The 12492-nt window shown below is 45.7% G+C and overlaps 1 protein-coding gene across 1 annotated transcript; it reads left to right on the top strand.

The window, feature by feature from the left end:
* Positions 1-10151: 10151 nt before the first annotated feature.
* Positions 10152-12085, top strand: LOC133889149 (B3 domain-containing protein Os02g0683500-like). The gene has a single exon (XM_062329619.1). It carries the CDS (start codon positions 10635-10637, stop codon positions 11829-11831), a length of 1197 nt encoding a protein of 398 aa, XP_062185603.1. The 5' UTR covers positions 10152-10634; the 3' UTR covers positions 11832-12085.
* The last annotated feature ends 407 nt before the right edge of the window (positions 12086-12492 follow it).

Raw genomic sequence — 12492 nt, 5'->3', positions numbered from 1 at the left:
GTTTATTTAAACTCATCTGTGAGTACTGAGAGTCACATATGGAGTTTGTTTAAAATTGTTTGTGTTAATTGTCAGAGATAGATTTTTTAAACCATCTTTATCTCCTTTCCTCCCTATAAGCAAATTTGCTTCCCGAAATATTTTATGATTCTCAATTTAAGTACATTGACACATTATTCAGAATATCAATCACATATTGTTCATGATATCGATCATATATTATTCAAAACATAAAATAAAGGTATTTACATATCATAAAGATTAAAAACATCATACAGATGCAAATCACACATTGTTCAGAACACATAAAAGGGTAAAATGATTAATATCATGGTGACACTATTTTCCAAAAAAGACGAAAAGTGATCGAAAAACTTGGGTCGATCGATACCGTCTTTTAAAAAGATGAGATGATAGACATCATCTCAGCCTCCTAGGTTTCAACACAATGTCAACACAAACATCATCTTCAATTAGCAGCTCACAGTCATTTGGATTTGGCTGCACCTTGACTATCTCATTCATGAGTCAGAACCAAACTGCATTACTGCCAAACCGTCAACCATAGTTCAGCAAGAAATGGACATTCAAGCATGTCTTGCAGTTGATGAAAATATCTCCATTTTGATGAACAACAATTGAGAAATTTCTATCCGGTCGAACAGAATGGAGAACGCGGTTGAAAATGTACACATGGTCGATAAATGGGACCTTCGTAGCAGCGAATAAGACAAAGTCCATCGGGCCGAAGTCAATGCCAAGTATCCACGCCATCAAAGCTGTCATAGGGACAACCCCATCCTGCTACCTCCTGATTACCGTGAATTACGCCATTACAGATATATGATGGAAATAAGATTATGCCATCAGTTACACAGATCGAATCAATGAAAACTTAACAAACTCTAACGAAACCATATGACACTCACCTCGATGTAGTGAAAGGGACTCAGTCCCCGTCGAGATCCCGCTTCTTGATGCTGATGGTGAGTGAGGACCCTTCTCAGTGTAGTAGAACCATTGGATATAGCGAGTGAGGAAGAAGAACAGTCATCATTGCTTTATATTAAGGGGAGACGAGGGGTTGTATGTGTGAGAAGCCAAAAGAGCTAAGGAAGTCGAGCGGTCAAATTTAAAAATGTTCACAAGTCTTTAAACACAAATAGGTGTTTATAAAATTCGTCTATATCTACCAAATGAACACAGACATATTTTTATAAAAGCAGTTTGTGTCTGTATGATAGAAACAAACGGATTTATAAAATCGTCCATGAGTTCATTAACATCTAAACGTCTATCTTAATCCGAGGACATTTTGTTTATAATTAGCTCTAAGAAATTGTCTGTGGCATACTATCTACTTTCAATGATTCTTTAATAGTGCGACATGTGACGGGATTAGACGCCAGGAACGCGGATGTTTGCTTATAATTGGAAGTCATGAGGCGTGCTCGGTGGCGTCTTCATCACCACATATGGAAGCTCAGCTCACGCCCTGTTATCTACCAAAATCTTGAGGAGGGAAATCCACGCTGCGCGATCTAGCGTTGCTTTGCGTGGTGGAAAGGGAAAATGGAGTCTTAGCTGCACGTGCTAAACTGCTAAAACTATATGACTTATATATTGAGCTTGACATCTAGATAAGCTGCTGCCTCGATCCTTCCAGAGAACAGCTCGATCAACACGTACTAATTTACCAGTGAAAAAATCTGGCACAAATTTGCCACGTGAGCGCGGTGTTCGGAATTCCAGGCCTTGCACTACGGGAGAAGCCTGGTGGCCGTATTATTTGTTGTTTGTTCGGCTTTTGCACTGGAAAGAGTCAATGAACTGCTATGAGTGGTCCGTTATTTCTGTTCACTAGTAGTGGTGATCATCTGATGCTGAGTTGCTGACCTTGGTTCTTTTCAGAAAAGAAATTCGGAGCTATATGTATGTGTCCTTTTTCTCTTTAGCGTGCAAGCTAATGCCATGGTACTGAGCTCCAAAGCAATAAAACCTCCATGTTAACTCTGCAGATGTGTGGGCACCTCGATGTCACATGCGTGCCCCATCACCAGTTCGACATGGACACATGCATGGTCATTAAACTAAACTAACCTCCTGCTCTGCCTATTTACCCGGCCTCTTTGTCTTTAGGGCGCACCATCTTCTGCTAGTCGTACCAGTACTTGTCATCCACAGTGTGGTAATTAGGCGGAAAAATGCAGCTCCAATGCTTCCTTTTCTCGCTCACTGTTCTCGCGCTTTCTCTCTCCATTCAGGCCGGGGCACGCGCACCACTATAGCGCCCATTGCTCTCCGGCCAGCAAAGTCAAATAAAGGCCGCAGGTCCCTTTCCTCGTGCATTATTCGCTTCGCCGGCCGGCTAGGTCCTGTTCGGATCGGTTAAAGCTAATAATTAACTAACTAGTAATAGCTAAAGTTAATTATTAGCTGGTTAATAGTTAGCTGAGATATGTTTGATACATTAGCTAATAGGTGATTGGATTGTTAGTGAATGATTGTCTTAAGGCATTTACCGCTCTACTGCTTGTGCAGCTGTTACTACTCTCACCAAAATAAAATCTATTGTTGCCGCATCTCTGCTCTAGTGTGATTAAGGTATGAGAGTGTCCATGAATAAAAATTAAGACATGAAATTTCGTGCGATCAAGACATGAGAGTGTCTGTGAATAAAAATTAAGTGTATGACTATAAACTTAAGAGCATGAAACTTTAGTGCATTAATAAAATAAAAATGCTTATGGTGCATACAAATTTAATTATTTGTCCATACAAATAGCCTCTCTGGATCACTCTTGCGTAGCAAATAAATCATTAGCAAGGTTGTTACGGAAGACATTCATGTCATAATCTTTGTCACCTAAATGAGTATTAGCATCACTTTGTTGAGATGAAAAGGACACCGAGATTGGCATGTATTTTTCATCACAATCACATATGTCAAAGTCTGCATCTATCATTGCACTTTCTCGAATGAAGTTATAAATGGCCATGCATGTAAGTATTATTTTGATTTGCTTTACCATTGGATAACTTGGTAAGTCCAATAAAATCCTCAGTTTCATCTTCAAAACTCCAAATGAATGAGCCCCTCCATTTCGTCGTATCCGCTTCGAGGAGGAAGGCCACGACCCACAGCGGAGAATCCCAGCTCAGAGAAGAACTCCATGGCGGCGGGATTGGTCGGCGGCAGCATGATGGGATCCACGAACGCCTCCTCATCCCCATGCTCCCCCAAAAGGTCCATGGCCGGTGTCATGGCAACGTGACAGGATTGGTGGGTGCTAGCGGTGGCTAGGCTTGGCGAGAACGCCGACAGAGAGGCATGCAGCGGCAATGACTTTGTGGCAGAGAAAGGGCGGCGACGTCTGTGACGAAGAGGCGTGCGGTGGCGGAGATCCATGCACCGCCACGGCGACGGAGGCGCTTAGTATGCTAGTGAAATGATGCATGCGAGAGAAGATGGGGAGATAGGGTTAGGTGGGAGGGCAATACCATCTTTTCGCCATCTATTAGCTAAAATTAGCTAGCTTGGATCAGCTAAGAGCATCTCCAAGAGACTCCCTATAACTCACCCTCTATATCCTCATATAGGGAACCTTCCCAATAATATTTTCTCCCTATGTTACTACACTCTCCAACAGACTCTCTATACCCTAATCTCTATATTTCAATAGCTCCCTCCTATCTCAATAACGGATGGACCCCAACCGTCAAGTCTATCTCTCTCTTGAATACACAGAGTCTCTAAGGAGCCCACACCTGTGCTCGTGGTCACCACTCCCCGCCACCAAGGGTGCTCTCGCTGCCACGCCTCGGTCGCTAGCTCTGGAAGTTCAAGCGAAATGTTCCGTCAAGCCGTCTTTGTCAACAGCCATGGCTTCTTGGGGGTTTAGCTAGTTTGGCGGATCGATCTAAGCCTTCAAGAGCATGAATTTAAGAATCCATCCTTTGTCCCCATGTAGTGGTGAAGCTACCTTATACATGATTGTTGTGAGTGTCTGATAGCTCCAAGCACATCATCTGTGTCCAAGAATTACAATCAGGATCGAAGTCTGAGTGATGGTGGGAGATTGGAGGGATGCAAAGCGACGGTGAGGTCATTTACGAATTCTGATTCGCCAGATGGAGTTCTGCGCGATCTGTTGCTGACAGAACAATCTGTCGTCCACTCATGTCGCGGGATGGCTGCATTGGTGCTGGCAGTGGGGCGACGGTACTGGCAGAGGAGCAAGGCGGATTTCTTCTCGGAGCCCTCGTTCTGGAGCTAGCGCGCATACGACGACGTGCTCATGGCCACCGTGCCGTGGCTGCTGGACCATGTCACGAGTCGCTCCTTGGAGGGCATCGAGGCCTGCACGCTTCTCACCCAGAGCGAGAACCCGCTACGGCTTGACGGAGCGTTGTGGGCGGGGTACAAAGGCGTGTGGGTGGGTGGGGGCGGGTCGGATAGGGAGCGAGGGGCGCTCCCCAGAAATAGATAGTGAGATGACCGTTTTTGGGAGTGGGTAAATATTGAGAGTAGTATCGGAAAGCTGTTAGAGCTGAATTTTAGAGTAAAATTTTTTAAATTTAACTATAGGGAGTGAGATTGGGAGACTCTCGGAGAGGCTCCAATAAGACAACTATTAGTTAGAATATTAGTTAAGTGGTAGCTACTCTATCAACTAATCTGTTTGAATTAGCTAGAGCTAATTTTAACAACTAACTATTAACTCTAGCTAATCTAAACAAGACCTAAGTTCGACTTGCTACCTTTGCGGTGTAGCAGCCAGAACCAATATGGTGCGTTGAGGGTGCGCACTTCGAGTCGCCGTCAAGCTTGCACAAATGTTGTCCTTTATGCTGTGATTGAAAACACCGCAAAATTGCACGCAAAGTAAATCTAGTCTTACAATATGAATGTTCTTCTGTGAAATACTTCGTGCGCAAAACCACTACTCCTATGTAGTTAGAAAAAAAGGTGATCTATTTGTAGTCAGAAAAAATATATATGTTAAGGGGAAAGTGTGAGAAACTAAAATGTTGTGCTTGGAACTTGAGAGGCAGCCGTATCCACCAATGGGGCAGAGAGGCAGGGAACAGGTAATGCGACGTGCAGGCACTGTCCAGCCAATTGACGCAAGCTAGTAGTACTCCCTTTCCCCTGCACTGCACTGCACAGCTGCACCAACAACAACCGGTACCTCCAATGCGATTAAAATATAAGGCACATCATGAGAAGACGCTTGATGTAGTATGGTACTGGCATATGTGCACGCCACATTTCCAACAGCTCGCTTCTGCAGTGTGCAAATAATACTAGTACTTTTATTTTCACTCCTGTCACAGAGGGCATCTCTGTATTAGTGGAAGGATGGATACTCCTAGTACTACTTTGGTTGAAGGTCTCTAGAACCCTACTGGTCTTTTTGTCTCGGGGAAGCCTCACCGGGACACCTCACTGCTAGTGTAAGCTGGGTCCATGCACCATACACGTAGCAATCATTACCTCCACTCGATAAATCTTATAATATACTGAAAAAGCGACTTGCAGATTTGTATATTGTGAGACGGGCATATTGGATATGTACATGGTTGCCTTTCGCCACACAGTATATCCGTCCCGTCACGTTACCTCCGAACTATTTGTCGTCGTTTTTCTTAAAAAAGAAACACCGGTATAATCAGTAGTCGTATGTACACACTATCACCATAAGTACGCATTATAATCAGTAGTCATACATTAATACTTATACAGTGTCTATTGATCAAAGACGTATCACTCTTGATAGTTACATCGCTTATCACTAAGGAAAAAAAAAATCCACTTCATTGAGAAAAAAATAAATCTAATATTTGATCCTAATAGAGTACAAACTACCTCAACTAACCATCTAAGGGAGGCTTAGTTCTCCTATTTGTCATCGTTGGTGGCACGGTGAATGGTCACCTTTGGCGGAAGTCATCTCGTGGGAGAAGCTGATGGGGGCGGCTTCTGCTTTGCCGTTAAATTTTAGCTTATGTTTTCTTAAAAGTTGGTGCAAAACGTTGCCAGTTTTCTTCTAGAGAAGCTGAAGCTTGTGGTAAGGAAGCCTGGTATACGACAGTTAGCATCTCTTATATACCACACCCCGCTGGCCGATTGCTACGTACAATGATAACTTTCTTTAGAGAAACGGGACAACATAATTCTGCAAAAAAGGGACAATATTGAAGGTACATGCCTTGCAAATTTAGTGATAGATCAATGATGCGTGAAGACATGTGGAACTGATTGTCAAACAACTTGTTTTTGAGAGCTTAGGGACAATCCTTTGGAGATCACAGTGTATGTGAGCGCGATATCAGCTCAGGAAGAAAGAAACAATATGAACCCTACAAGTACGGGGAAGATGGCCAGAATTTGCTGCGCAACATGTCCTGAACAGATCACATGTGATTACCGTCTTCACATCCGTGAGAGCGATCGACGTCCTTGTGTGTGGTTGGCATAGTTGATGTCTTGGTCATAAGCCAATGCAAGCTACGACGAACTGACATAACTACAGAAAAGATCATTTGTGCTCCTTATTTACTATTGATTCGGAAGCTTCAGTACACATATAAAACCGAGATAGCTGTAGTGAAAATAGCCCTATTAAATTATGATTATGATTTTAGTGATTAATGATAATATAGTCATTAAGACTAACATGTTTATCAAGAATATATGTTAGTAGGTCTCATAGATATAATACGTAAAGAAGTCACCGAAGCCGGAACAAAGTTTGGTTGAATTGGAAAAAGTCTTAGGAGAAATGACTACCGGATGGTCTAGTGCTTCGGGTATTTGCACTCACCGGAGTATCTCTATAAAAAGTGGACAGAGGCATGAAAGCCTCACTGGATAGTCTGGTTATTTATTTGAACACACCAGAGAAAAGCACCGGAGCATTGTTGATAAAGGGGAGAATGCAGTGACCTAATCGGAAGGTCTGGTGCTCTGAACATGTGTACACTGGAGCATATTTTTCAGAGAGGGTTGCATTGGCTCGGTTGGCTGAGGATAACGTACCAGATGGTCCGGTGATAAAGTGATGTGCATCGGAGAATACACTGGAGCAATTTACACAGAGAAGATGTTGGCTCGGATGGTTAAGATATACTCACCGGAAAGTCCGGTGATGAAGATGGAGTATACACCGGACACAGAGGCTTGAGTGGGGTTCCACGGCTAGTTTGTGAGAGTGTACTCATCGAATGATTTGATGTGAGTACTATTGTTCTCACCGGATTATCCGGTGTTAACAACTTTTCAGAGCTGTTGGGCTAACGGCTAGTTGGCAGGTTTAAGGCTATAAATATCCCTCCACTCAATCATTTGAGTGTGCTGAAGTCCAGAGAAGTTCATATACACTTAAGAAGACATATAAGCCACCAAAGTGCTTAAAGTGATCATTCAAGGCAATTAAGCACAAGATTAGAGAGTGATTAGTGCTTATAGGCCTAGAGAGTGAGTTGCTAGGTGATTGCTGCCTAGAGAGTGAATCAAAGAGTAATCCAACAGTGTACCTCTTGGTACGCCTATACTTTGGAGTATTGGTGACTCACCGACAAGCTTGTTGACCCTCTGACTTGGTGTGGAGCGGCTGCAAGGCGATTGTGCGGGGATGCAGAACCGAAGTGATCACGACAGCGAGGAACCGGAAGAGAGGCTAGTGGTGTGACCTTCCATTGGTGGCTTATACAGGTGGAGGTCTTGTCTTTGTGACTTTATGGCTCAAAGGCCGTGACCGGGTGCCGACCGGGAGCATATCCTTTGTGGAGCTCCAATGTGGACTAGGGGTGGCATTCATGCTATCGATACCACGGGATAAAAATTATTGTGCTAAGTTTACTCTCTCTACCTTATTTATGTTTCCGCATTTTCATTCTTGTAATTTACCTTCTTAGATAGGTTGTAAGCTCTTTTGATCGGTAGAATAGATACACTAGATAAACATAAAAGCACATTTTAATAGAAATTGATATAGGTTTATCTTGTGTAGTTTTTAGAGCCGAAATAATTTTAAGTATCCTAATTCACCCCCTCTTAGGACTTCACTAATCCCTTTAGCTAGCAAGAACCGATAGTGATAGTAATTATCACTGTTAGTTAGTAACACGAACCGGCAGTGATGTTCAAATTATCACTGCTAGTTTCATAGCTAGAACCGACAGTGATATTAGTTTATCAAAAGACGTGTCTTTAATGACCCGTAGTGATAATAGGTATCACTACCAATTGTATTTAAGAACCAGTACTAATATATAAAAAATTGTATGTCTTCACACGCGCGCCTGCTCGGCTTCTTCCGGTGCCTTTAAATGTTACTCTCACACTCGATCATCTCGCTCTCTCTCACCCTCTCCCCTTCCACTATCGTTGCCACCTCCTGCCACGCCTCCCACACCCGCATCGTCGTCTGGGGAGGAGGAGGAAGTCCCGCTGGTGCGGTCATCGAATGAGGCGCCAATGACCTCAGACTCCGGTGACTCACGTGGCCCCCCTCCGAGGACGAGGTGTGGGACTTCTTTGTAGACGAGCCAAAGGCGAAGAAGTCCTGTTCCAGCTCGTTGTTGTCGCCAGAGGAGGCCGACAACGACTTCGGCGAAGGCGATGGTGACGATTTCGACGACGCTGATGATGCTGACACCATGGACAAGGATGGCGACGGTGACAATGACGACAATGACTTCTTCTTCGTCGTGACCGACGGCTAGTAGTCAGGTGCGTTTAGGGTTTTTTTGCGCGTGGGGATTTAGGGTTTTTTGCGCACAGCTATGCATGATGCTAGCTTTTGATGTACAATAATAGATTAGTGTGATATAAACTCTAATATTATGGTGATTAGTAATATAAATCTTAGTTAAATTAATACCTAAATGTTTAAATTTTTATTTTTTGTTTTGGATTGAGTATCTAGAACCGGCAGTGATAAGTATACAAATCGATAGAATAAGCTCAAGAACCGACAGTGATAGTTTGTATCACTGCCAGTTTATATTACGAATCGACAGTGATATATATCATTGTAACCAGCAAGCCGCTTATTCACTACTGATTTTAAAACAGCAGTAATATAATTTTTAAACCATTAATGATGACTTATTATGTAGTAATAATGTGGGTCTACATAGCGGCATGCCTCTCCTTCGGTGGGCGTGCGTGTCATACTTGATCCCCATATCATGACAAGGACGAGCTCACATGAGCCCAACCACTTGATCCATGGGCCCCACCCTACTCCCGCCATGCTACACACTGCACTGCAGTACTGCTGCAACCTACTACTATTACTCCACTACTTTCCCCTGCCTAATTACCTGCTCAGCTCAAGTAAATCACATTCAGCTTTACCATGAATACACATATTTTGCCCCCAAAATCAGAAAGGCTTAACCGTGTGCAGCTCTGGCAAGGAGCCCGAAAGAGACATGCAGTTATTAGCCTTTGTTCTGTTGTGCTATACTGCTGCAGCCTATGCTTCTTGCTTTGTGGTAGTAGTAGCACACCTCATGTCCACTTCACGTCATGTATATTACTTCGCAAATACACTTCATGTCATGTATACATTGTCTTGTGAATTGGCTATGGGCTGATTTCTACAAAGGCACTGTAAACTCAGCTGACCAATGATAATGTGCAAAATGGAACAGTATTACAGCATTTTGATGTGCTGCAATTTTTTGTTAGTTATTTGAAACTTCATGGTTATAAGATCGCACCATGTGTTTTATCGATAAATACAGAAAGGCAATAAATAAGACCATGCAATATGATACGTACAAGCCAACAATACAATGCTCTAAAAATAGAAATGCATAAGGCAATACACCACTCCTGCTAGTAGTCTACAACTCCAATACGAGCGCTTGGTATTATACTCTGATATACTGTAATTGGGTACTTAGTGAGTAGTTTTTATTACTACTCAGTTTATTTTTTCTAAACTTAATTAGATAAGGATATATTTTTAGTTTTAGATCGATCTACTGATAAAAAATTACAAAACTTACGACACATTGGTCATTCACCTTCCAGGAATCTTCTAGGGCAGTGCCTCCTTCCCTCCCCCTTTGGGAACGCGAGCGCGGCAGCGGCTGCGGCAGCTTCAGCTTTCCCGCAGCTCGCTTTACCCAAGCAAACACACGCAACTACACAAGGGATCCCGAAAAACAACCACGCCTAATTACCACGCGAGCGCGCGCACTGTCTATCCCCCGCTTCATCATCCATCCATCCATCCCATCGATCCTCTCCCACAACCTGCTCCTCCCCCTCCCCCTCCGACGCGCGAAGATCCGAGCGCGGTCAATGCGAACGCCAAAGGTAGATGAGTCGCGCGCTTCGCGTCCCTGCTTCCCAATCGGTCGTGTCGCCTTAGCTAGCTGAGTCAAATTCACACGCATACAGAGAGAGAGAGAGAGAGAGAGAGAGAGAGAGAGAGAGAGCAGTAGTAGTAGATATAGATAGGCTCATCGCTCATCGCGGATAGATCCCCGCCTCCTCTTCACTCTCCCCAGAAAACCCAGCAAGCCTCCACCCCGCCGCGCCTGGACCGCGTCGCGTCCACGCCGCAACAGAGACAGACGCTCCAAGAGGAGGAGGAGACGAAGAGATAGCTATGGACTTCGCGAGTACTTCGAGTAGGTTTTCCAAAGAGGAGGACGAGGAGGAAGAGCAGGAGGAGGAGGACGAGGAGGCCTCCCCGCGCGAGATCCCCTTCATGACAGCTGCAGTCACGACGGCCTCCACCGCCTCGTCGTCCTTGCCTTCCGCTGCGGCTTCTTCTGCGTCGGGTTCAGCGGCCTTGCGCTCAAGCCACGGCGCTGGCGCGTCCGGAAGCGGCGGCGGCGGCGGGAACGACGACGTTGAGGTGATCGAGAAGGAGCACATGTTCGACAAGGTGGTGACGCCGAGCGACGTGGGGAAGCTCAACCGGCTGGTGATCCCAAAGCAGCACGCAGAGAAGTACTTCCCGCTGGACGCGGCGGCCAACGAGAAGGGCCTCCTGCTCAGCTTCGAGGACCGCGCCGGCAAGCTCTGGCGCTTCCGCTATTCCTACTGGAACAGCAGCCAGAGCTACGTCATGACCAAGGGATGGAGCCGCTTCGTCAAGGAGAAGCGCCTCGACGCCGGGGACACCGTCTCCTTCTGCCGCGGCGCCGGCGAGGCAGCGCGGGACCGCCTCTTCATCGACTGGAAGCGCCGAGCCAACGTCCGAGACCCGCATCGCCTTCCGCGCCTCCCGCTCCCATTGGCGCCCGCCGCCTCGCCTTACGGCCCGTGGGGCGGCGGCGCGGGCGGCTTCTTAATGCCGCCCGCGCCGCCCGCCACACTCTACGAGCACCACCGCCTCCGTCAGGGCCTCGACTTCCGCAACATCAACGACGCCGCGCAGGCCAGGCAGCTCCTCTTCTTCGGCTCAGCGGGCGTGGCCCCGCGCGGGCCCATGCTGCCGCCACCGCCGCCGCAGATGCACATTACGGTGCAACCGAGCCCCGCGGTCACGGGCGGCCTGCCCATGGTTCTCGACTCGGTGCCACTCGTCAACAGCCCGACGGCTGCCGCGAAGCGCGTCCGCCTATTCGGAGTCAACCTCGACAACCCTCAGCAAGGTAGCGGCGAGTCAAGCCATGACGCCAACGCATTGTCGCTGCGGATGCCTGGATGGCAAAGGCCAACACAATTAAGGTTTCTCGAATCGCCTCTGCACGGTGCCACCGGTGCAACTGGAGCCGAGTCTTCTGCAGCGTCGTCGCCATCGTCGTCGTCGTCCTCCAAGAGAGAAGCGCATTCCTCATTGGATCTCGATCTGTGAGCCGGATCGATCAGGGGACCTCGATCGGGAGCGTACAAAAGGAAAGTTCAACAATCCTTCCTTCCGCCCGTTTCATCTTCTTCACCTTTTGAGATTCCGTTATAACTTTGATGATAGGATCTAGCGTTTAACATTTTATTTTCCAATTTTTGTTCTGGCCATTCAAATTCTTGTGTTGGCTTGACTATATATAGAGAGAAGTTAGGCGAATCGATTAATTTTTAATGCTTTCATATGGTTTCAATTCTTGTTCAGTTTCCTCTTCAACACTATTGCTCGATCCATTCGTTCGTGCAATTCGATTCCATTACTACATGGTAGTAAAGTTTGGTTCGACAATTCAGTTTGTCCCTACATATGATAACACGCTTCCAAATCTGCACTCCCCACAACATTACTGCCAAGATCTGAATTGCAACAACCATAAGTGCGGTGCATTACACATTGTGCCTTTCTTGCATCATATGTATGATCTCTTCTCCTAGATTGGAGTTGCAACCATACAGCTTTCAAAAAGCATGGCAAGACAACGACATTGACGGCGCATTAGCGGCAGTCAACAGCAAACAAAGCCATGGAGCTAGCTACGTACGAGCATTGCATTGTTGCAGGTCAGGTGTTTAAATTCATAATTCTCCTCCTCTTTCATAAGTACTGCACA

The sequence above is a fragment of the Phragmites australis genome, chromosome 13 (assembly GCF_958298935.1).
Source record: "Phragmites australis chromosome 13, lpPhrAust1.1, whole genome shotgun sequence".
In the NCBI taxonomy this organism is placed as follows: domain Eukaryota; kingdom Viridiplantae; phylum Streptophyta; class Magnoliopsida; order Poales; family Poaceae; genus Phragmites; species Phragmites australis.
Note: the sequence above shows the minus strand (reverse complement) of the source record. Positions and strands in the feature narration are given on the sequence as shown.

Excerpts from the sequence above, each read along its gene's own strand:
- LOC133889149 (XM_062329619.1), top strand. The coding sequence starts at position 10,635 with ATGGACTTCGCGAGTACTTCGAGTAGGTTTTCCAAAGAGGAGGACGAG.